Source organism: Delphinapterus leucas, chromosome 11, assembly GCF_059928025.1.
Source record: "Delphinapterus leucas isolate spDelLeu-1000000601 "Yukka" chromosome 11, BTC_Dleu_Yukka2, whole genome shotgun sequence".
In the NCBI taxonomy this organism is placed as follows: Eukaryota; Metazoa; Chordata; class Mammalia; order Artiodactyla; family Monodontidae; genus Delphinapterus; species Delphinapterus leucas.
Window position 1 is genome coordinate 70,915,220 of NC_143139.1, and position 26,278 is coordinate 70,941,497.

At 37.3% G+C, this 26,278-nt stretch overlaps 2 protein-coding genes across 8 annotated transcripts in view; one reads left to right on the top strand and one right to left on the bottom strand.

Annotated features, from left to right (window-relative positions):
• CEP290 (centrosomal protein 290) overlaps positions 1-8,899 on the bottom strand; it is a 100,782-nt gene extending 91,883 nt beyond the window's left edge. The window contains exons 1-7 of one of the 2 annotated variants that reach the window (XM_022552458.2): positions 8,736-8,899; positions 8,075-8,204; positions 7,846-7,923; positions 6,802-6,871; positions 6,390-6,436; positions 4,534-4,677; positions 315-368 (exon numbers count right to left, since the gene is read on the bottom strand). In XM_022552458.2, the coding sequence (XP_022408166.2) occupies positions 315-368; positions 4,534-4,677; positions 6,390-6,436; positions 6,802-6,871; positions 7,846-7,923; positions 8,075-8,176 (495 nt within the window). In that variant the 5' untranslated portion in view covers positions 8,177-8,204; positions 8,736-8,899. The other variant, XM_089921088.1, reaches the window with a different exon arrangement.
• A 150-nt stretch (positions 8,900-9,049) lies between these two features.
• TMTC3 (transmembrane O-mannosyltransferase targeting cadherins 3) overlaps positions 9,050-26,278 on the top strand; it is a 65,523-nt gene continuing 48,294 nt past the window's right edge. For 2 of the 6 annotated variants that reach the window (XM_089921089.1, XM_089921092.1), the window contains exon 1: positions 13,643-23,947. In XM_089921089.1, the coding sequence (XP_089777215.1) occupies positions 23,714-23,947 (234 nt within the window). In that variant the 5' untranslated portion in view covers positions 13,643-23,713. Of the gene's footprint in view, positions 9,323-13,642; positions 26,145-26,278 lie in introns of those variants that run through there. The other 4 variants (XM_022552460.3, XM_089921091.1, XM_022552461.2 and 1 more) reach the window with 4 other exon arrangements.

A 26,278-nucleotide genomic window follows, 5' to 3' on the forward strand; every position in this document is an offset into this window, starting at 1 on the left:
AAAGAATGCCAGATAAAGTAGGAGGAAATAAGGCAGAAATCCAGTCATATATTCAGTTAGCAAACTAGCAAAGAACAGCTTAAAAAAACAAAGCAAGATTTACCCACATAGACCTAAGAGATGAATGTAGTACTTAACGGCCTCACCTTTCAACTTATTTTCTATTTCCCTAAGACAAAGTCATATCATAAAACACGGTTTGAAAACATCAATTACTTAGACGATGCCAGTTCTGGTTACAGAATTAATTTATGAACACTTTTTTAATAAGTATCTTTGTTGAACCACCACAACTACTAAAATTTTTTACCAACCTCTCTCCTTAATTTGCTGTTTTCATTTTCTGCCTCCTCATTTCGAAGAGCCAACTAAAACAGCAAAAAACAAATAAGATAAAATTCAGCAGTAGTTCTATGTAATGCCAGGTTTTCAGTTCCTTTCCAATAACACAGAGAATGTTTAACTACTGAGGACTTCATGTCGACCCAAGACATGAATAATACGCCAAAATTTTGAAAACTAACTAACTAAGGATTAGGAAGGATGAAGCAGGTTGAGTTTAAAAGATTATAAAACAAAAAACAAAAACCTCTAACCAAAGGATACAGAAAACAAAACATTACCCTCTTCCCCCAGCGTAAAACCTAATAATGAGTAGTCTTCCAACCAAGATCTTCATCATTTTGCAGTTCTATTACCAGAGCTAGAATACTCTTTGCTCTCAGTGAGCATTAAATTACTTAGAAATACAAAGCAGTAGAACATAATGGTTAAAAAGAAGCATGGATGCTTGGATATTGGGTGGGGAGACTAAAAGGACATTATTGGGCCAATAGAGGAAATCTGATTATGGACTACATATTAGACAACAGTACTGAATTGATATTACATTCCTGAGTATGCTAATTATATAAGTAGCTATATTGGAAAATATAACTACTTATATAGTTATAAAGGAAATATAACTACTTCCTTTCAGTGGAAACACACTGAAATATTTAAGAATGAAATATCATGATATTTGCAATATTTAAGTATGAAGTATCATGATATCTGCAATTAACTCTGATGTCTCAGCAAAAAAGAAAGGAGGGGAGGGGAGGGGAGGGGAGGAGAATAAGTCTGTGTGTACAAAGATAAAGCATATGTGGCACAGTGTTAACAGGTGAACCTATATGAAGACTATGTGTTTACTGTTTTTCTTACCATCTTTATGAAGATAAAGTTTTCAAAAAAAAAGTTTAAAGAAAGTTCATAATAAAATGCAATGTGCTATACGAATCTTAGAATTTTACCATTATTATTATTATCATCTGGGAGTTAAGAAACAGTCCCATCCTGTTTTGAATTGGAAAATTTTAACAAGAAGAGACATGTCAGGAACTTAAGGCTGAAGTATTTAATACTACTGATGCTCCTTTTCCTTGGTTTTGAAACATCATACTCTTGATATTTGTCCTTTCTTGGTCTATTCCTTGAAGCACCACTTCCTCTTGCATTAGACATTTCTATACCTAGACATCTGCCTTACAATCACTTCTATTGCTTCAGTATCTATGCTGATGACCCACAAATTCTTATCATCTATCCGGTATCTCTGAGTTTCTTATCCAGATATCCTTTCTGAATATGCCCACAGGGACCTCAAACTCAACATGTACAAAACAAATAATAATCACAAGCCTTCTAAACTCCCCTTGTGTCACTTCTAAGTGAATGGCGGTATCTACCTATCCAGTGGCCCAACCCAGAAAATTAGGTGGACTACCCATTCCTCCCTCTTCACCAACAACCAATCACTCATCATATCCAATTACATCTACATCCCTCAAACATGTCTATGTCCCTAATCCCCCTCAGTCACTAATCAGTCCATCGTCACACTGACTTAGCACAAATGTCTCCTTACTAGTCTTGGCCCCCTTCAATCCACTCTCCACAAAGGAGAGTAAACTTGCAAAGTACAGATCTGATCATGATATCCCTGAGTTCAAAATCCTTCATTGGCTCCTTTTTGGAAGAAGGACCAAATTCCTCAGGTACCTGCCTTTGCTTATCTCTCTACAGGATCATAAATGTTAAAGCTGGAAAGGTAGGGTAGCACAGCAGATAAGAGCACAGAATTTGAGTAAATCTGGATCAAATCCTGGCTTTATCATTTATTAGTTGTGTAACCATGGGCAATTACCTACCCTTTCTGTGTCTGTTTCTTCATCTGTAGCCTGGGGGAAATGTCACCTCTCTCATATAAGTATCAAATGAGGAATAATGAATTAATGCATATAAAGTATCTGGCACATAGTAAGGACTCTACACTAGCTATTTTTACCTGTATTCCAGCCAGAATGAATAACTGTAGTTCCCTGAATACACCATGCTATCTCTTACCTCTAGGTCTTAGTAAACACTGTATTTTCTACCCAGAATGCCTTTTCCTTAACCACCACCTACATCTCATTCTCTCTTCCAGGCTAACTCTTTCAGGTCTCAGTTTATAGATCATTTCTTGAACCTCAAGACTGACTCAGGTATACCTCTCCAGAGTACTCCAGAGTATTCTTATATCCTTATGTATCCCCAGACTATCATATTATCTTATGTTACCTTTGTTATTGACAGTGAATAACGTTGAGAAGCAGAATAGCGTTGCCCACTGTATCCTCAGTATTTAGCACAGTCTCTGGCATGCTATAAGTACTCAGTAAAACTGAATGACTGGTTAAGGGCAAAGAAGAAATTGCTAAAGCAACTCATATCCATATTCTACTTCAAGAAATCTAGCAGCTGGAAAGGTACATAAGCCATATATTCAAGTTGTCTGTGTGTGTGCCTATGAATGAAGATAGTAGTCTAAGATATGAATAGACATGGTGGTTCTGATTAGCTAACAGTGTGTGGTATCAATGGTGAGAAGCTGACTAATATATGGGCTAGACAAAAGAACAATAGCCCAGAAAAACACATACACGGCCACCTCCCTAAGCAATTCTATTACTGTATAGCATAGGTTGGACCCTTCATGATTAAGAAATCTATAGATCTGTTATGTTTCTCTGAGTCAACTAAACACATAATCCTCTAAGAGCTTATTCCTAACCTTCAGGCGGCATCAATCCATACTTTTTCCACTGCAAAAACTGTACAGATGGCTCACTTTTACGTGACTTCCAAACTATATAATAAAATAGATATATCAAGAATGGGGATGCTTTTCCTTACAAATCAGTCTATGATGAATTCTTTTTAAATAGCAATGTTACCTCATAATCAATGTCGTTTACTTAAAATTTATAACCATCTATTTCCAAGAGAACAATGGACAAAATAAGATTATCAGGATGTGATACAATATTGACCTTATAAAGGACACAAAGGTAGAAAAAGCTTCTGGGCACCAGGGATGGGACAGTTAATACATGTAGGCACCAGATTTTGTACTAAGTTCACTGACAGCTGAGGCAAAAAAAGAAAGCATACTATTTTCTGACAGGAAATACAAACTTATCAGCAAAAAAATAATTTTTTCCTCAAACTAAATTTAAGTGAACATTGCATGAGTTATTTTGTAAATAACAAGTATAACATAAGAGGTAATAATAAACTATGCTTGTATAAAAGATGACATGTCATGGTTTAAAATATGAATTGATTTACTAAATGGTGAGATTAACACTTTTTAAGAAACTACGTATTACATAAAGCGAGGTACACATGAAAATAAAAAACTTATTATTGAATACATCACTAAAAGATTAATTTCTAAGTCTACTACTAATATAGATACAAATAAATATCTTTTTTCCCAAAATATATTATGAAAAATAAGAAAATCAAAAAATTTTTTAAATTTTATTTATTTATGTTTGGCTGCATTGGGTCTTCATTGCTGTGCACGGGCTTTCTCTAGTTGCAGCGAGCGGGGGCTACTCTTCATTGCGGTGCACAGTCTTCTCATTGTGGTGGCTTCTCTTGTTGTGGAGCACGGGCTCTAGGGCACGGGCTTCAACAGTTGTAGCAAGCAGACTCAGTAGTGTGGCTCACACGCTCTAGAGCGCAGGCTCAATAGTCATGGTGCATGGGCTTAGTTGCTCTGCGACATGTGGGATCTTCCCGGACCAGGGCTCGAACCTGTGTCCTCTGCATTGGCAGGCGGATTCTTAACCATTGTGCCATCAGGGAAGCCCAAATCAATTGTTTCTGAATGCCTATTAATTTCTTCATACCAATATTCCAGATCAAATCATCAACTTTATGTGAAGAATTCTAACATCCGGAGAAAAAGGTACCTCCATGTATAAAGAATTAATCTCTAGGTCATATTCATTCACTAGATGTACCTGATCCATTACATTTTAAAGACATGATGACAGCATGAACTGTTATATAAAACCTTATCAATAAGCATACATCAATTCCCACAAATAACATAAAACATAAAAATTGAAACTGTCAGTAATAATTATAAAAAGCATAAACAGGTGGTGTTTTTTGGTAACTTGAACAGTTAAGAGTCATTAAAAAACTGTGCCTTACTTGCTCATTAACTTTCTTTTCTTTCTCTAACTCTTTTTCCATATCCTCCAATTCTCTATCTTTTTGTTCCAATTGCTTTTCAAGTTGGCGAATTTCATCACGTAAAAAGCGAGTGTCACGTCCACCTGCAGAGTGCTGTGCCATCTTAAAGTAATAAACCAAAAGTATAAATTAATTCCATTATATCTGGAGATTCAAATGAATCAACAACAAAAATAATTATCTTGACTTTAAATTTTATCATAATCAGCACGAGATGTTTAAAATCATGTTGCTTAAAAACAATATTTTAAAATTAAGCATATTTAAGCTTTAGTTCACAGGCTGACAACCCCTTAAGCTCTTCCTGAGCCATCCAGAGTATGAAGAATTAACAATCACTCAGGCTGTTATAGCCGCTGAGCCACAGACACCAGGGTAAAGTGCAAAGGCATACAATGATCCTTGAGATGAACTATCTAGGCTTCCCCTGAGTATCAGAGCTCTGAAACCAGGCTACAAATCACCAGAGCCTCCACCCTAGCCACTGAGCCATGGTGCTCTTAACCTGTCCTTTCCCTCATACCACTGACTATTTAGACCAGTGTTCTCTAAAAGGACTTTCTAGGATAAAGGAAATGTTCTCTACACTGCCCAAAACAGTAGCCACTATCTACATGTGTCTACTGAGCACTTGAAATGTGGCTAGCGCAACTAAAGAACTGAATTCTTAACTTTAACTGTAATTAATTTAAATGCTAATGGCCACATGTAGCTAGTGCTACCATATTGAACACCCAAAATTAGATTATCTTTAAAATTTTGCAGCAGACTAAATACATTTTGCTTCATTTTCCTGTTACTTTGGGTCATAGTCAAAAACATCAAAAATCCTTTAGTCATCTAATCTGTCTCACATTCATCTCCCTAGCATACAGTTGTGTTACTCTTCTACCTTAACTAAACTTTTCTTACTCTTAACCTCCTTCAAAAAGCACTTTCTTACCAACATCTCCAACTGTCCTATCCTTCTATTCTGTAGTAGTTGCCTTGCTAAACACTAACACAGAATCGATCTTACTTCATAACTCACTTAACAAGTATTTATTGAGAATGACTGGTATTTCCCTAGAAGCTGGATATACGACAGGGAATAGAAAATAAACCATCTAAATTCGCAGAGTTAACATGCTAAAAAACCAGGGTTTGAACATAAACTATCTGACTCCAGATCCTGAAATCTCCAGTTCATTCCCCACTATATTTCTGGTTTTATCTGACTTCTTTAAAATTTGACCACACATCTTTCACTCTTATTTTTAGCAGATGACCTCTCCATCCTCTCAAATTCCAGGCACTAAACCCACAAACATCAAAAGCTTCTGTTCATATCCATTCTTCCTTCCTCCCTTTTACCAAGGAAAAAGGTCCTTCCTCCTTATAAAGGCTAATCCATTTGTATCACATTCTTTCCCACAGTCTCAGTAATCTCAATGTATTCAGTTCCTTAACAATACATTCACATTTTGGCTCTTGGCTTTCTCAAAAGCTACCTCTTCTCCTATACCCTTCTGTCACTGTTCCTCAAATTCCAACATGCCTCATTCCACCTCAGTTATAGTAATCTCTCTGTATATTTCTCCGTACTACAAGCTCCATGAGGTTATTCAATGTTTTTATTTTGTTCACAATTGGATGTGCAATCCTTAGCAGAATTTAAGATACATAAATAGGCACATAAAATATATACTGAACAATTATAAACACAATATCATTCCAGTGACTTTTTCCAGCTAATTACAATGAAAAAATTTTAAAATAATAATCGAAAATAATATTTACAACGATTACACCCTAAGGAATACAAAAGAACATACCTCCAGTTCATTTTCCAGTTTCATTACTTTAGTTTTTAATTGATTTTCTATTAAAAAAAGATAAATATTTCAATTGGTCAGATTTATCTCAAAACAAACTTTTCAATAATTTTCAATAAAATAATAAAATTAAGTTTTAAAGATTCCATCATGGTGGTAATGATAAGGTAACATAAGAAAATAACTATTTTGTACCTGATCCATGAAATAGGAGTTCTAGAAAAATATTTCAAAATAAACTGAGTATACACATTTTATAAAATATTGGGTTGGCCAGAAAGTTTGTTTGGATTTGTCCATAAGATCTTACTTTTCGGTCAACCCAATATATTAAAGCTAATTCTTCACTGCTTAGTGAATAAATGAAATCCACTATTTAACACCATAATAATCTTTTCCCCAAGGCATTTACCAAATTTTGCTTGTTCTTCTCCAGCTTTTTCAACTTCTTCCAAAGCTAGCTCTACTTCTTGAGCTTTCATCTAAACGTTAAGAATAAAAAAAAGTTATTTCAGTATGCCTTTACACTAGAATGTAAGCACTGACAATAAGAATTTTGTTTGTATTTGCTATCCCAGTACTTACTGCCTGCAATGCCTGGCACAAGGAGACATTCAGCAAACATTTGTTGAATGAATAGATGATTTTCTTAAGGCTATAATTTCTAGATTCCTAAGAGTTTGAAATATCTTTTATTCCTCTTTTCCCTCAAGTCTTACATCTAGTATTGCAACTTTTCTCTTTCTAATGTTTTCAACTATCTCTTTTATTCTAATTTTCATTATTCTAGTCCATAATTTTGTCTAACTTCCTTCATAAGTTTAACCCTCTTAAGATATATTTTTGTATCTATTAGAAATCAAAAACCTTTAATGGCTCCTAATTGCTGATATCATAAAATACGTCTTTAAAGGCCCTAGACAGCCTATTCTAAACTATAGCCAACATTGTTTCCTCTGCAACCTGCTATTATAAACTTTCTGCACTTGTCTCGTTAAATGTAAAGAACATGCATACTACTATTCCCAGTTTTTATTTATAGTAACCTCCAGCTCTAGAATCTCCTTAACATTTTATCACTGCCCTCCACTTACCTAAAACTATTCATCAGTCTTTCACCTTTACAGTCTTCTCACACCTAAATCTCTTCCCCTCCTAACAAATCCCAAAAGTAGTCAGCTACTGTAACAAGCTGTAACATAATAAACATAGGACCTCTCTATGCTTTTTTAAACATAACCATTCTGTTTCCCCTACACACTCTTTTAGGAACTTTAGAGCAGAAACTAGTAATGTTTTTCACCTAAAATTCTCAGTTGACATTTGAATATATCTCATTTTTTAGTGGTCATTTAGATTTTACAAAGTACTTTCACAGAGATTAAATTATCTAAGGTGAGATTCTTACACTTTCTCTAATAGTCAAAGCTATTATTAAAACCTACTGTATACAAACCTTCATTAGAGACTGAGTAATTCTGAAAAGGTGTATCATATTTTCTTGACTTTCACTTTTTAGCTCATTTACTTCCACCTAAGTAAAGAGAAAAGCAACTATTTCATATTTTATAACCCTTAAGCAAAATACAAGAAATCTTCCAGTTGTACCATTCAGTGATTTCAGGGACAACTTAGACTATCATAGTTGTATGTATATATCTATGCATTATTTATCAATTAAGTACCTTAGATAAGGAAATCAATAAATTATCTGCCAATTCTTCTTGACGAGGCAACTCATCTGGGTCAACTTTTCTTATTTCTTTCCAGTTTATATTAGGTGGCATCTTGAATTCTTTCACTGTGCTTTACTTTCTATAACAATACAAGTGGGTATTAGCATTTTCAAGGTAAACAGCATTACTGTTTTTACAGATTACGCTATTACAACTCTCCACGATGTTAGCAAAGAGGTATGGCTCCTTAACTGTATAACAGATATGTGGGTAAAATAGCCTTGATCAAAATTACAGCAGTTGCGACAAATCATCAGATATTTTATCGGCTAAATTATGACGGCTTCCATGGTTAAACTAATGTAAGCTAGAACTAGGATTCTGTGCCCCCTTCCTCCACCCCCCCTTACCACCAAAGCGTGCGATGCTTGGAAGGCTGAAATTGACCCCTGATTCTGAGACAGGAGCTAGGATTAAGGAGGGAAAAAAAAAGCGAGAAAGTAAACGATTGAAATGAGTGCAGCTGGGCCGAAGAAACCAGGGCTGAAGCGAGGGGAAGGCAGATGGACTGCAAATCAAAGGCTAAGGGGCTGTTGTTTATTTGGGCCGTTAGGTTTAAAGAACCTTTGCGGGAAGAACTCTCTGTCCGCGCTCTCCAGGATCCACCCACCTAAACCAAGCCTGGCATCCAGCGGCGGCCCCTCAGCTACCGCACCCACCCAGCCGAGCCCCGCCGCCACGCCTGACGGCTCCCCAGCGCGGTTCCAATCGGACACTAGATACAGCCAACTGTTCTCTAGCGAGTAATAGCTGCAGCGGCTGCTAAGCGACGCATTTCCCACCTAGCCGAGGCCGGAACAAGAGCCCGGATGCAAGCGTCGCCTACATTTCACGACCGTGGGCGATGCTTTACGTTTAGATTCCGCAGCGAGGTCCCTGGACTCTGTGTTAAGGGCCGGGAGAAGGCCTGGGATGAGGACTGCAAATCCCAGAGTGCAGTTCTGCTTGGAAGCCGGGGCGTCCTGGACGCTGAAGTCTGAGAAGTGGAGATAGGCCGTTCCCGGCGTGCAGTGCGGGAGGCTGCGACTGTACCGGGGTGCGGGGGAACCGCCTCGAGGCGGGAGGCGCGGCGGCCGAGGCGTGTCTGCACTGGTCGGCTGAACGAGGCGGACCATGACTGTGTCTTCGGTGGCGTCTCTCGCCGGACCGCTCTTCCCGAGGTTTCTCTAAGCCATTCCCTGGTGGAACCGCTTCCAGGTGAGGTCGGGCTCTCGGTCAGCGGTGGGGGAGGAGTTGAGGTTAGCGATCCCGACTGAAAGAAGCTCTTAACGTTGGGGCCGGAGTCTGAAGAGGTGGGAAGACCCCGCCCTCTCCTTGGGCGTTTGCCGGCGACGCTCCGGGTGGTGCCCTCTGTAAGAAGAAAAAGTTTTAGCCCTCTTCTGTATCAGAATCTATCTGTATAGTGGACTGGGGGCCGCGATCATGGTTTGGCGGCGAGTGAGGAATTGGGGACACCGCATCTTCTGATCCTGGTCGCCTTACCTGTAGCGCTATTACCTTCGCGGACTGAAGGACTTGAAGGTTGAGGAGCTAGTAGGTGTAGAGGGAAGGTTCTAGAGAGGAGAGGTTATAACTTACCCAGGCCACTGCGGGGGGTGGAGAGAGAAGGGGCCTCAGTACTCACCAGCCCTGTTGCTGTCACTTGTTTGGTGACGGAGAGTGCCTTCCTATGAAAACGCCTTCTCAGGTGTTTACAGCTCTTATTTGTGCAAGTTTTGCTCATCTGGCTGCTCAGCCGTGCTGGAGTATGATACACCACTAGGAAAACTTTCTTACGAAGATGTAGACTTGAAAACCAAATGACATTTTCAACTCTTTGGAGCAGTGCCTCTCATCTTTATTTATTTATTTATTTTAAGCACTTTCTTGCATTTATTTCCTATAATTGATATTGAAGTTTACTTTTGAAAACAATAGATTTCTTTCCAAACTGTTCAGTAGAAATAGCTCAGTAGAAAATAAAAACAGATATACTGATTTTGTGAGATACATTTAAAGACATTCATCAGATTTGTAAGAATTATAATTTTGTCTAGTCCTTTACTGAAAGATGATATGTCAAACACTGTTCATTAACGTTTTTTTAAACCATGCTGTACATTATATCCCCAGAAATTATATATCTTTTAAATGAAAGTTTGTACCTGTTGATGGATCTGTTTGTTTCTATGAATTCGGTTGTTTTAGATCCCACGTATAAACGAGATCACTCAGTATTTGTCCTTCTCTGTCTGGCATTTCACTTAGCGTAATGCCCTCATGGTCCATCCGTGTTGTCATGGTGTTACAAATGGTAAGATTTATTTTTTGTGGCTGAATAATATTCCATTGTGTGTATATACTACATTTTCTTTATCCTTTCATCCATTGATTTATACTTAGGTTGTTTCTATGGGTTGGCTATTGTAAATAATGCTGAATGAATATCACTTTAAAATAGTGATTTTGTTTTTTTTGGATATATACCCAGAAGTGGAATTGCTGGAAAGTATGGTAGTTCTGTTTTTAATTTTTTGAGGAACCCCATACTGTTTTCTGTGATGGCTGCATCAATTTACGTTCCCACCAACAGTGCACAGCTGTTCCCTTTTCTCCACATCCTTGCTGCCAATGCTTGTTATCTCTTTTTGATGATGGCCATTCTTAGCAGGTGTAAAGTAATTGATAATCTCATTGTAATTTTGCTTTGCGTTTCACTGATGATTAGTGATGGTGAGCACCTTTTCATGTACCTGTCGGCCATTACGTGTCTTCTTGGAAAGAAGTTCCTGTGCCCATTTTTTAATCAGATTTTTTTTTTTTTTTTTTTTTTTGCTATTCAGTTGTAAGAGTTCTTTATATATTTTGGATATTAACCTGTTTTCATATATATATTTTTGCAAATATTTCCCCTCATTCCATAGGTTGCCTCTTCATTTTGTTGGTGTCCTTTATTGTGCAGAAGCCTTTTTAGTTTGACATAGGCCCACTTATTTATTTTTGCTTTTGTTGCCTTTGCTTTTGGTTTCAAATCCAAAAAATCATTGCCAAGACTAGTGTCAGGGAGCTTACCCCCTTGTTTACCACCAGGAGGTTTATGGTTTTAGGTCTTAAGTTCAATTCTTTAATCCATTTTGAGTTGATTTTTGTGAGTGGTATAAAATAGGGGTTCAGTTTATTCTTTTGCATGTGGTTCTCCAGTTTTCCCAACACTATTTATTAAAGAGACTATTTTTTCCCCATTGTATATTCTTGGTTCCTTTGTTTATTTCTGGCCTCCCTATTCTGTTCTGTTGATCTGCGTGTTTGTTTTTATGCTAGCTGTAAACTATTTTGATTACTATAGCTTTTTCATTATTTAATCTTCATAACAATCCAATGAAATAGCTGCTTAATTTGTCCTCATTTTCCAGCTAAGTTAAGAAAGCAAAGTTTGGAAAGGTTAAATACTCTGCTCAAACTTAAATAGTATGATGGAACACGAATCTTTCTGGCTAAAGGATATGTTCATAACTGCTATATTGCCTTCTCAGGCATGCTGGGAGCCAGTACTTGTGACGTACTTATTCTTCAGTCTTACAATCTACATTAAATATCATCATATTCTAATTATGTAACTTTGATTACTCAAGAATTTGAATTAGATACTCTTCATGTTCAGTGTTTGTTTGTTTGTTTGTTTTTTGACTACACTGCATGGCTTGTGGGATCTTAGTTCCCCAGCCAGGGATCGAACCCACGCCCTTGGCTCTGAGCGTGCAAGGTCCTAATCACTGGACCACCAGGGAATTCCCACATTCATTGTTTTTATTTTTTTTCATTCATTGTTTTTAATTCATAATTTAGCAGGGGAAGGCAGATATGAAAGCTAATGTTTCTGGAGCACATATTATGTCATTTACTATGCTTAAAATTGCATATTTATTTTTGTAGTAGTAATCTGTTATTTTTATTGCAACACCTTATTTTTCTTCTTGTTTTTTCATTCATTACAACTGTTATTTTCTATTTATTTATTTATTCGTTTCATTTTGTCTGTGTTGGTCTTTTCTACCCTTACTTTCTTCACCTTCTTATTCACATTTACATTCTCAGGAACTGAAGGTACCTGGCGTAATGGCAAGTTTTATTCTCATTTTTCTGAAGTGAAAACAGGTTCTGAGAACCTAAGCAATTTCATAATAATTAATGAAGCTAAGGTTGTAAGCCAGGTCTCAGTTACAGTCCCGACTAAGTGCAAAATCTTGCTTAAATTTTTTTTTTTGTGGTACGCGGGCCTCTCACTGTTGTGGCCTCTCCCGTTGCGGAGCACAGGCTCCAGACACGCAGGCTCAGCAGCCATGGCTCACGGGCCTAGCCGCTCCGCGGCATGCAGGATCCTCCCAGACCGGAGCACCAACCCGTGTCCCCTGCATCGGCAGGCAGACTCTCAACCACTGCACCACCAGGGAAGCCCCAAAATCTTGCTTAAGTTTTATTACTTTACTCATTCTAACAATATTTTTGGGCTTATACACTGTGCTAGACACCAGGGATGCAGTAGGAAACAAGTTAGCTAGGGTCTAGGCTCTAATGCACTAAAATATGTTTGTATCTAACTGTTAACTAAGAAATTTAACTCAAGTTCTAGTTCATTTGCTCACTATATATAATTTTGAGAAAATCACTAAGACCCACTATTATTTTTCATGAAGTTTTCTGAATCATTCAGTTTTCACCAAGGGAAATTAGCTGACAATTTTATAAATGGCTTTACTACAGGAACGCTTGCCTGAATCTGCCTTCTTTCATCTCTGTTGTTTTATGAGCAGTATTAGATGACCAAAATCACTTCACAAGAAAGACTTGCTTTTTAAAAGCCTACAAACAATAAATGCTGGAGAGGGTGTGGAGAAAAGGGAACCCTCTTACACTGTTGGTGGGAATGTAAATTGATACAGCCGCTAGGAGAACAGTATGGAGGTTCCTTAAAAAGCTAAAAACAGAACTACCGTACGACCCAGCAATCCCACTACAGGGCATATACCCAGAGAAAAGCATAATTCAAAAAGAGTCATGTACCACAATGTTTGTTGCAGCACTATTTACAATAGCCAGGACTGGAAGCAATCTAAGTGTCCATCGACAGATGAATGGATAAAGAAGATGTGGCCCATATATACAATGAAATATTGCTCAGCCATAAAAAAAGAAACGAAATTGAGTTATTTGTAGTGAGGTGGATGGACCTAGAGTCTGTCATACAGAGTGAAGTAAGTCAGAAAGAGAAAACACACTGTATGCTAACATATATATGGAATCTTAAAAAAAAAAAATGGTTCTGAAGAACCTAGGGGCAGGACAGGAATAAAGACGCAGATGTAGAGGATGGACTTGAGGACACAGGGAGGGGGAAGGGTAAGCTGGGACGAAGTGAGAGAGTGTCATGGACATATATACACTACCAAATGTAAAACAGATAGCTAGTGGGAAGCAGCCGCATAGCACAGGGAGATCAGCTCGGTGCTTTGTGACTACCTAGAGGGGTGGGATATGGAGGGTGGGAGGGAGATGCAGCAGGAGGGGATATGGGGATATATGTATACGAGTAGCTGATTCACTTTGTGATACAGCAGAAACTAACACACCATTGTAAAGCAATAATACTCCAGTAAAGAGGTTAAAAAAAAAAAAAGACTTGCCTTTTATAATTGCTACCTCTGTTCTATGTACCAATCAACCTATATTCCAAATGTTAATCTCCATTCCTTTTATGCTGTCTTATCAAGAAAATGAATGGTAGCTTACTTTTCCAGCTTCTAACATAAAGCATGGCCGTAAGAAATTTAGTCTCCACTGTGTACAGAAAATGTTTTGTTTTGCCTTGTTCTTGTGGAGAGGAATCAGTGTGCAGCAAGCAAACACTGGTCTTCTCCCAACATGAGGAGACTGGAAAGATTAGTAGGAGTCATTGTGAATACAGACTTTGCAAACTATGCAAGCCAAAGTTTTACTTATTGAAAAAGATATAATCATGAAATTATTGAGCTGAGAAGACTATCCTTTCCAGACTAAATATTCCCAGATTTCATATAAACTTTTCCTCTAGGCTTGTTTTTTCCATAATTGTACTGTGGGAGTATTAGGAAAAGTGAGCATTCAGTACAATTTTGTTGAAGGAATTATATTGTTTTGCATGCCTGTAATGTGCTCATGAGTGGTCTTCAATTGCGTTTGGATTCTTTGCACATATATAGTGACATCCCATTTTGGTAAGCAAACATAAATCAATCATTCCACCTGCTCAGACTATGTGCATCTGGGTGAATATGCTTCTGTGCCTAGATAAAGAACTGGAAGTTCCCTCTCTTAGTCTGTTCGTGTTGCTCTAACACAATACCCTAGATTAGGTGGTTTATAAACAGTAGGAATTTATTTCTCACAGTTCTAAAGACTGGGAAGTCTAAGATCAAGGCATCAGGAGATTCAGTGTCTAGTGAGGAGCTGGTTCCTAGTGAGCATCTTTTCACTGTGTCATCACATGGTAGAGGGGGCAAGGGATCTCTCTCAGATCTCTTATATAAGGGCATTAATCCCATTCATGAAGGCTCCACCCTCATGACCTGATCACCTCCCCAAGGCCCCCTACCTCCAAATGACATTACATTAGGCGTTAGGATTTAACATGAATTTTGGGAGGACACAAACATCCAGTCTATAGCATTCTCACAACTAACATTTAACAGTGATGTGTTACATTGTTACAATAATGGCCCCCAGTGAATTATGCTGCCCTCTATCTGTGTCCTTATGTAACCCTCTTCCTTTCCCCTAACCTCTTCCCTTGCAGGTGGTTTTTTTTGGACAAAACCTAAGATGACTCCACAACTAAGCTCATGACATGCATGAGAAGTAGCGCACTCTCTCCCTTTCTCTCATAATATGCTTCCTTGGAGAACCTTCAAAAATAGTATTGTCTTGACTCTTTTATTTTATTTTATTTTTGCGGTACACGGGCCTCTCACTGTTGTGGCCTTTCCCGTTGCGGAGCACAGGCTCCGGACGTGCAGGCTCAGCGGCCATGGCTCACAGGCCCAGCCGCTCCACGGCATGTGGGATCTTCCCAGACCGGGGCACGAGTCTGTGTCCCCTGCGTCGGTAGGCAGACTCTCAACCACTGCACCACCAGGGAAGCCCTGTCTTGACTCTTTATAACCTCTCCCACATTGCTTCTGGGTTTACCTTGCTTGATTGATAGTAAAAATTATGCAGTAAGCAGGACTTGAAAAGTGCTTGTCCGTTGGGATTTGCCCTCCAGCCCTCCTGAGGACACCATTTAAAGAAGTTTAGGCTCCCTGTTGAAGGATATGACCACAAGTAGCAGAGGCTAGCTTTCCAAGCTGAGACGCCCCCCCACCTACCCTTTAGATATCCAGCTTTAATCAAACCAGATAACTAAGCATATATCAAATATATATCAAATCAAGACATTTATATGAAAGGATGGACTTAGAGGATTTTGGAACTGGTGAATCCAAAATCTGTAGAGTAGGCTGGCAGGCTAGAAACTCTTCAGCAGGACCTGATAATGCAGTCATGAGGTAGAGTTTCTTCTCAGGGAAACTTCAATTTTGCTTTTAAGGTGATTCAACTGATTGGATGAGTTCCATCCACATTATGGAGTATAATCTCCTTTACTTAAAATCATCAGGCTATAGGTGTTAACCACATCTACAAAATACCTTCAGGGGGCTTCCCTGGTGGCACAGTGGTTGAGAGTCCGCCTGCCGATGCAGGGTCCACAGGTTCATGCCCCGGTCCGGGAGGATCCCACATGCTGCGGAGCGGCTAGGCCCGTGAGCCATGGCCGCTGAGCCTGCGCATCCGGAGCCTGTGCTCCGCAACAGGAGAGGTCACGACAGTGAGAGGCCCGCGTACTGTAAAAAAAAAAAAAAAAAAAAAAAAAATACCTTCACAACACCTAGATTAGTGTTTGAATACTACTATAGCCTAGGCAAGTTGATACATAAAACTAACCATAATGGTGGTAGTCATGAACAGTAAACATTTTGCGACGCCATTGACTCAGTGAAGATTAGCACCCCATTGATAAATCTGCTTGGTTCTGCTTAAACACCTCACCCATACCAAGTTTATAAAAGGCCAAGAAAAGAGAATTTTAAAACATTACCCCAGGGAGCTTAATAATGAGAGAAAGGGAGAGAGCTAGTTTTAGTGCATGCTCATGAGCTCAGTTGTGGACTCACCTGAAGTTCTGCCCCAAAAAGCCACTTGTGGGAGTAGAGCTTGGAGGTAGGGGTGGTGGTTGCAAAGGGACCCAGCAAAGAAAAGCTGGATACCACCAGTTTCCAAGGAGGAAGTAGACATAAAGGGAATTTCAGGTGACAGTCCCTAATGGTGTGGGGTTTGTCCCCAAAGAACCCTCAAACACCTATAAGAGATTCATCTTGAATATAGTGGTCAAGTAAGCTCTTTTGCTTTCCTTCCTTTCTTCTCTCTCCATTCTGCTCTAACACTATAGTGCTCAGAAATTATGTTTAACAAGAATGTAGGTAAAGAAAGAGAAGAATAAACTTATTCTCATTCCATAACAACACGCTTCTCCTACGCAGTGATCCCAAGCCTAGAGCAGAGGACAGTGCCCAAAAGTTAAATCGAGTTCAGGGTCTTGATTATTATGTTGCAGTTGAGTATTTCAATTACTGAACGAATTTGCTTTGCAGCTTAAAGTGACTGCATAACTTTTTATTACCTAATTGTATTTAGAAATCATGAGATCAGTCCAAATTTCTTTAAGTAACATTTTATAACCTTGTGTTCTTTAAGCCTTTAAATTCAACCTACAAATCTTATTCTGTTTATAAAGTAGCATATCCCTTTTCAACGTATAACAAATAAATAATAATTGAAAGGACTGAATACCCTTAATCAGCTACATTTAAAACCTAATTAAGTTGCCTGAATTTAAAACTGCACTTATGGTTTTAGTATATTCATTTTTATTTGAGGACTTCAGATGCCTAACTTAACAAGCAAGACTTTCTCAAACAACTTTTATAAAGCTAGTAAACTAAACTTAAAGCTGTAGCAACTCCCAAGGTCTTATAAAAATTTCAATATTTATTTGTAAACTTGTCTAAATTCTTAATATTTTTCAAAAGTCTTAAATCCAAAAATAGCATGGTCAATAATTTAATATTATGTATGTTATATATATTATTATATAACATTGTATTTAAAATTACAGTTTTGAAGCTAATATATCAGAATCTCGAGTGTATGTTAATTACTCTTTTTTTTTTCCTTTTATTTCTTTTTCTTCTCTGATTGCCATGGCTAGGACTTCAAAACTATGTTGAATAACAGTGGCAAGAATGGACATCCTTGTCTTGTTTCTGATCTTAGAGCAAATGCTTTCAGTTTTTCACCATCGAGAATAATGTTTGCTGTGGGTTTGTCATATATGGCCTTTATTATGTTGAAGTAGGTTCCCTCTATGCCCACTTTCTGGAGAGTATTTATCATAAATGGGTGTTGAATTTTGTCAAAAACTTTTTCTGCATCTATTGAGATGATCATATGGTTTTTCTTCTTCAGATTGTTAATGTGGTGTATCACATTGATTGATTTACATATATTGAAGAATCCTTGCATCTCTGGGATAAATCCCACTTGATCATGGTGTATGATCCTTTTAATGTGTTGTTAGATTCTGTTTGCTAGTATTTTGTTGAGGATTTTTGCATCTATATTCATCAGTGATACTGGTCTGTAATTTTCTTTTTTTTGTAGTATCTTTGTCTGGTTTTGGTATCAGGGTGATGGTGGCCTCATAGAATGAGTTTGGGAGTTTTCCTTCCTCTGCAATTTTTGGAAGAGTTTGAGAAGGATGGATGTTAGCTCTTCTCTAAATGCTTGATAAAATTCACCTGTGAAGCCATCTGGTCCTGGACTTTTGTTTGTTGGAAGATTTTTAATCACAGTTTCCATTTCATTACTTGTGATTGGTCTGTTCATATTTTCTATTTCTTCCTGGTTCAGTCTTGGCAGGTTATACCTTCCTAAGAATTTGTCTGTTTCTTCCAGGTTGTCCATTTTATTGGCATGGAGTTGCTTGTAGTAGTCTCTTAGGATGCTTTGTATTTCTGCAGTGTCTGTTGTAACTCCTCCTTTTTCATTTCTAATTTTATTGATTTGAGTCCTTTCCCTCTTTTTCTTGATGAGTCTGGCTAATGGTTTATCAGTTTTGTTTATCTTCTCAAAGAACCAGCTTTTAGTTTTATTGATCTTTGCCATTGTTTTCTTTGTTTCTATTTCATTGATTTCTGCTCTGGTCTTTATGATTTCTGTCCTTCTACTAACTTTGGGTTTTGTTTGTTCTTCTTTCTCTAGTTCCTGTAGGTGTAAGGTTAGATTGTTTATTTGAGATTTTTCTTGTTCCTTGAGGTAGGCTTGTATAGCTATAAACTTCCCTCTTATAACTGCTTTTGTTGCATCCCATAGATTTTGTATCGTCGTGTTTTCATTGTCATTTGTCTCTAGGTATTTTTTGATTTCCTCTTTGATTTCTTCAGTGATCTCTTGGTTATTTAATAACATATTGTTTAGCCTCCATGTGTTTGTGTTTTTTACGTTTTCTTCCCTGTAATTCATTTCTAATCTCATAGAGTTGTGGTCAGAAAAGATGCTTGGTATGATTTCAATTTTCTTAAATTTACTGAGGCTTGATTTGTGACCCAAGATGTGATCTATCCTGGAGAATGTTCCATGCGCACTTGAGAAGAAAGTGTAATCTGCTGTTTTTGGATGGAATGTCCTATAAATATTAAATCTATCTGGTCTGTTGTGTCATTTAAAGCTTGTGTTTCCTTATTTATTTTCATTTTGGATGATCTGTCCATTGGTGTAAGTGAGGTGTTAAAGCCCCCCACTATTATTGTGTTACTGTCGATTTCCTCTTTTATAGCTATCAGCACTTGCCTTATGTATTGAGGTGCTCCTATGTTGGGTGGATATATATTTCTAGTTGTTAAATGTTCTTCTTGGATTGATCCCTTGATCATTATGTAGTGTCCTTCCTTGTCTCTTGTAACATTCTTTATTTTAAAGTCTATTTTATCTGATATGAGTATTGCTACTCCAGCTTTCTTTGGATTTCCATTAGCATGGAATATCTTTTTCCATCCCCTCACTTTCATCCTGTATGTGTCCCTAGGTCTGAAGTGGGTCTCTTGTAGACAGCATGTATATGGGTCTTGTTTTTGTATCTATTCAGCAAACCTGTGTCTTTTGGTTGGAGCATTTACTCCATTCACATTTAAGGTAATTACCGATATGTATGTTCCTATTACCATTTTCTTAATTTGGGGGGGTTTGTTTTTGTAGGTCCTTTTCTTCTCCTGTGTTTCCCACTTAGAGAAGTTCCTTTAGCATTTGTCATAGAGCTGGTTTGGTGGTGCTGAATTCTCTTAGCTTTTGCTTGTCTGTAAAGCTTTTGATTTCCCCATAGAATCTGAATGAGATCCTTGCTGGGTAGAGTAATCTTGGTTGTAGGTACTCCCCTTTCATCACTTTAAGTATATCATGCCACTCCCTTCTGGCTTGTCAAGTTTCTACTGAGAAATCCTCTGTTAACCTTAATGGGAGTTCCCTTGTATGTTATCTATCATTTTTCCCTTGGTGCTTTCAATAATTTTTCTTTGTCTTTAATTTTTGCCAATTTGATTACTATGTGTCTTGGTGTGTTTCTCCTTGTGTTTATCCTGTTTGGGACTCTCTGCGCTTCCTGGACTTGGGTGGCTATTTCCTTTCCCATGTTAGGGAAGTCTTCTGCTATAATCTCTTCACATATTTTCTCGGGTCCCTTCTCTCTCTCTTCTCCTTCTGGCGCCCCTGTAATGCGAATGTTGTTGCGTTTAATGTTGTCCCAGAGGTCTCTTAGGCTGTCTTCATTTCTTTTCATTCCTTTTTCTTTATTCTGTTCCGCAGCAGTGAATTCCACCATTCTGTCTTCCAGGTCACTTATCCGTTCTTCTGCCTCAGTTATTCTGCTTTTGATTCCTTCTAGTGCATTTTTCATTTCAGTTATTGTATTGTTCATCTGTTTGTTTGTTCTTTAATTCTTCTAGATCTTTGTGAAACATTTCTTGCATCTTCTCAATCTTTGCTTCCATTCTTTTTCCGAGGTCCTGGATCCTCTTCGCTATCATTATTCTGAATTCTTTTTCCGGAAGGTTGCCTATCTCCTTTTCATTTAGTTGTTTTTCTGGGGTTTTATCTTGTTCATTCATCTGGTACATAGCCCTCTGCCTTTTCATCTTGTCTGTCTCTCTGTGAATGTGGTTTTTGTTCCACAGGCTGCAGGATTGTAGTTCTTCTTGCTTCTGCTGTCTGCCCTATGTAAATACTCTTAAACATTATAAGTACTCTAAAAATCAAATATATCTTATTCCCAAATATAATTTCAAAGTATTAAAACCATAGTTTTAATTTACTTATTTTTCCTCTATTAATTTTAAAGTTTCTTTTTGTGAGAACATTTAACCAAACAGCAGTTTGTCACCCCAACCTGAGAGATTTGTGACCCCATACACAAGACTTGATTTTCACTACCCGATGGTGGATATCCTGACTTGTTTTGTTTTTCTGAATTACAATTACACACACACAGTTTAAAGGGAAAATAGTTCTTTATGCTGTGTTTAAACACATCAGGTGTTCTGTCAGTTATATCTTCTTGGGACTGTCATTCAGGAATGTGCTGACCTATCTCATTGTTGCCTGGGTAGTAGACCTGCTTGCATGGCTATAGTTCTGTGTTGCATCCCTTATCTCCTGATTTCCGTATCTTTATGTTTCTTAGTATACTTCCTCATGTTATTGGGGTATCTCTTCTATTAGTTTCCTGAGAAGAAAAACATTAGAGGTACATTTTTGAGACCTTGAATGTTTTAAAGTATTTTTATTCTACTTTCTACTTGGCAAATTTGGGTTTATTAATATAGAATTTTAAGGTAGAAATTATTATCCATTAGAAATTTGAAGCATTATTCCCTTTTTGTTTTCTGAATTTCGCCCCCCCAGCTTCTAACATTGTTGGTAAAAAAAAAAAAGTGATTTATTTGGATTCGTAACCTTTGGTATGGAACCTGCATTATTTCTTTCTGGAAGCTTTTAGTACCCTCTCTTTGTTTCCAGTGTTGTAAAATTTTATAACATTCTGTTTTCAACTGGTAGAAGATAGCTGGAGGGTCTAAAACTATACTAAGAAGGGTATTGAGGGTTACTCTTCATTGCAGTGCACGGGCTTCTCATTGCGGTGGCTTCTCTTCTGGATCGTGGGCTCTAGGCATGCCGGCTTCAGTATTTGCAGCACAAGGGCTCAGTAGTTGTGGCACACAGGCTTAGTTGCTCTGCGGCATGTGGGATCTTCCCAGAACAGGGATCAAACCCATGTCCCCTGCATTGGCAGGCAGATTCTTAGCCACTGCCCCACCCTGGAGGTCCATCTGTTCCTAGCCCTACTTCCTGAGATCCTTGGCATCAGTTTTTGAGATGATGCCGGCAGGAGTGCAGAAAACTTTTCAGCTTTTCCCCCTTCAGGTAAGGATTCACTTTCTTGATCTTTATTGAGTCACTTATTAAACATTTTATCTTTCCAGCTTCCAAAATGTGCTGTGGTCTCCTCTCCAATTGTCTTTATCCTTGTGAATTTATAGCCTTCTTTTTTTAAAAAAATATTGGCTGTCATTTTACTGTGGTTGAGAAGTTGAGCCAGATCTCTCCAATCTTTAAACACACACCATCAACTCTTTTTTTGATAATAATGTGTACAAGACCATACCATTTAGAGATGCTAAATTTCTTCTGGGTTCAAGATAAACTCTTAGATAATTTTTCTGTTAATTGAAAACTAGACTTCTTCAAAAGGTACAGCTAATTTCCTTTCTGATTTGTTGGTTTCAGTTTAACATTTCTTTCAAAAGTCTAATGTATTCTGAAATTTTTCTGTCTCATTCTAAAGAAACTTCAATACCTTCCCATAGGTGTTTATGTATATATATATATATATATTCTTATACAGCTCATATCTGGTTTAAGGTCTCTACCTTATTCTTCTCTGATCTGACAAGAATTCCTGCAGATATATCTCTGGTTCCAGATCTTCTGGCTCTGTGAGTGATATATTAATTTCCTATTGCTCCTATAACAAATTAACACAAATGTAGTAGCTTAAAATAACAAATTTATTATTTTACAGTTCTGGAAGTCAGAAGTCCAAAATGGATCTCACTAGACTAAAATTGAGATGTCAGTAGGGCTGTGGTCCTTTTAGAAGCTCTAATGAAGAATGTGTTTCTTTGTCTTTTCCAGCTTCTAGAGGCTGCTGTCAATCCTTGGCTTGTGGCCCACAGGCAGCCATCATATCACTCTGACCTCTGCTTTTTCAAGTCTCCTGCCTCCCTCATTCATTTGTGAGGTCTCTTATCATTGAATTGGCCCACCCAAGAAAATCTAGGATAATTTCCTTATCTCAAAATCCTCAATTTAATCACACCTGTAAAGTTTCTTTTGCTCTGTAAGGTAACATATTCACAGGTTCAGATGATTTACATATTTGGGGGACCATTATTCTTCCCTCCACAAGTGATAACACTAAATTGATACTAATGACACTACTCAAGCTAGAAAAGTATCTCATCAGCTTGTTTTTTTAGAGTATACCTTCAAACCTTATTTTTATAGTAGGGTTGATTCACCAGTATCCTCCAGTTCATATAGTTCTTTTTACTCTATAAACATTCCCTCACTGAATCTTTTCTAAAGCAATGACTTAGTTATGAATTGTCATGCATGAAGACCAGCCTCTAGATAAAAAGCTTTTGTTGCAATGGGAAGAAGAAAAACCATAGTTTATATCTGTTTCATAAACTACTCCTATGCCCCAGGGGCCAAGCAGATAAGTCCATCAAATAACTCAATCCAGTAAAAGATAAAGGAACAGTAGTTAAACTGGCTAGTATACAGTTAGCATAAAGGCATGCAAGACAGATATTTTTAAAAGGCTTTTGATCAAGCTGAACAGGGCTTCAGGCTTCAAGTTTGGACTCCTGATTTAGGTAATAGTTGATCTTTATAGTCATAAGGTACTTAAACAGCTTTATTTACATTTCGGAAAACCCATGATCAGTGTCTTTTTAAGTATGTATTTGTTTTCCCACAAGGATTCATTTAGATACTGCTGGAGCACATCATGCCAGGTTTTTTTTTCGATATCTTATATATATTTGTTTCCCAGGTGACCTGACCTGTGACAGTTGATAAGGAGTTCACTATCTAGTTAGCTAAAGAGATAGGTTTAAAGATTGAGTGATGTGAAAAAGGCTGTATTAGAGGTATGAAAACACACATGAAAGAGCAATTAATTCTGTCTTAGGTTAGGAATATGGAGAGGTGGTCAGCTAATACTCCTTAAGTGGATGGAATTTGAACTGAGCTTTAAAGAATTAATTCTCTGTGAGAATTAGCATTCTATCTTTATTTTGCTTATTCTTCTATTAAAACTATACTTATTAGAGAAAAAAATGTTGCTTATTTCATTTTATCTTCATGATTTTCCCCCCCAGATTTTGTCCACAAGTGCTTGTGGAAAAGATGGCTGATATTAACCTCAAAGAAGTAACCTTAATAATAGGCGTAGTTGCTGCTTGCTATTGGAACAGCCTCTTTTGTGGTTTTGTTTTTGATGATGTGTCAGCAATACTGGATAATAAAGACCTGCATCCATCTACACCTTTAAAAACTTTATTTCAGAATGATTTCTGGGGAACCCCTATGTCTGAAGTAAGTATATATTACTTATATGTATCTCAGATTTTAAATTATTCCGGTAGTTTAGTACTCCTAATTTTTTATCAACATTGCATTGCCATCATCATAGTAATTATGGATTTTTTTCCTCAAAAATTTTATACGAGACATAACATGTTTGTAATAAATTAGATAGGAAGTTGAAAATGTGATCATATTTTTTATAGTACTTGATTCTTTCCTTGGTTGTGTACCTTGGCTTAATCTCTTTAAAAATAATATATGTGTGTAAAAACCAAATGTGTTAGAACAGTAGGCGTAACACAAATCTAACTGAATTTATTTCTCTTTTTTCTCTCTTATGAGTCAGGCAGAAGAGATGACTGCTTGTGGTATTTAACCATTTAAAAATATATGTAACTTCAATATAAATAGATTAGACTTTAAGGGTAAAAATGCAAAGTATACATATTGCCTGTTTTTCTGCAGAAAAAAATGATTTATTAAAAATTTTAATTTGTGCCATATCTCCTACCTAATACTTAATTTGATTTTATATTGAGAACCCAAAAGTTTAGTTCATGTTTATGGAGATATTTTTACTTTGCCAGTAACTTTATTTTGAAGGTCACTGGTAAACTGTTTGGGATTAAATCTTTGTTAGCTTGGGATCATAAAGATTAGATTCTAATTTTAGTTCTATCATGTAAAAGCTGTGTGAAATAGGTGGGAACACAGCTTTTAGATGACTGAGGCATTTTCCTGATCTATAAAAGAATAATACCTTGAGGATTAATTAATCTGTCTGTAGTACATAGCACATAGTTGTTGAAACATAACATATAACACTTTTTGTCATTTGTCATTCTTGGCCCCTTTCCGCATTCTCCAAATCTGGAAGCTTCTCAAGGAGGGGTATGGAATCTTTCATTCCTCTCGTCACAAACAAGTATTTTTTCTTATTAAATAAGCAGATTATTTATTTTCCTGCAACCTTCCCTATTCTCACCGAATTCTAGCCTTTAGAAGAAATAAGTCTTTTGATAACAAGGGGAAAATATGGTACTATTATAACATATATCCTAGATAATGTATTCCCCTCTACCCATACCCTTTATCCCCAGAGACTCTTAGAAATATGTCCATTCCCCCAATTTACGCTAATATCTATTTTGATTTTAATCATGTCATTAGATTTTGACCTGAAAGGTTTGAAACCAAAAGGTTTCTACAACATTTTTCTGCTTTCTGTTACAAGTCATTTCAGTTCAGTACATTGCCTTTAAAAACAATTTTGTATGCTTGAGGTGAAATTCGAAGGATGTACAGGAATTAGCCAAGCAGGAAAATGCATTCTAGGTAGATAGCACTCATGTTGTGTATAGTCAATACAGACAGAGATATTAAAGTGCTTTTAATTTCAAAATGGGAACTGTTTGTTTCTTGTGCTTCCTAATGTTCCCTATTGGGGATGAGCAGGCTTAAGTCTATAGCTATATACCAGAGTTACAGCAAATTATGGTAAGAGGTAGGAGAGCAAAGAAGGTGAGTGGATGCCTTTATAAAAAATTACAAAGAATAGGGCTTCCCTGGTGGCGCAGTGGTTGAGAATCTGCCTGCTAATGCAGGGGACATGGCTTCGAGCCCTGGTCTGGGAGGATCCCACATGCTGCGGAGCAACTAGGCCCGTGAGCCACAACTACTGAGCCTGCGCGTCTGCAGCCTGTGCTCTGCAACAAGAGAGGCTGCAATAGTGATAGGCCCGCACACCGCGATGAAGAGTGGCCCCTGCTTGCCACAACTAGAGAAAGCCCTCGCACAGAAACGAAGACCCAACACAGCAAAAATAAATTAATTAATTAATAAACTCCTACCCCCAACATCTTAAAAAAAAATTACAAAAAATAAATAGGATAATATTTTATATCTTTTTAACTTGTGTGTTTTATTCTTAAATCTGGTTTGATTTTGTCTTAGAGTAAAAATATTTCTTGTTAAATATAACTTTTAGTTTATAAAGAAATTCAGTACCTCACATAGAATTTGATTTATTGCCAATAGAGACTGCAATAACAAAGATATCTATTCTCTAAGAAAGTTTTTGCTCTTGTATTACTCTCTGTGTAGTATGTTTGGTTTAATATATTCAGGTTTATACATTATGGAGGTGTCGTTTCAAAAGACAACTAGACAGTACCTTTTTGAGTCATCATTGTTTAAACTGCACTGGGTAAGCATTCTGTTCTTATGTTTTCTTTTGAAGATCTAGCCAGCAGTTACATGAATGCTTGTATTGGTAATAGTTTGGGTAGCTGGTTTTGGAAAGAAATCCTGTGCTACAACTTGATTAATATCACTATTGTC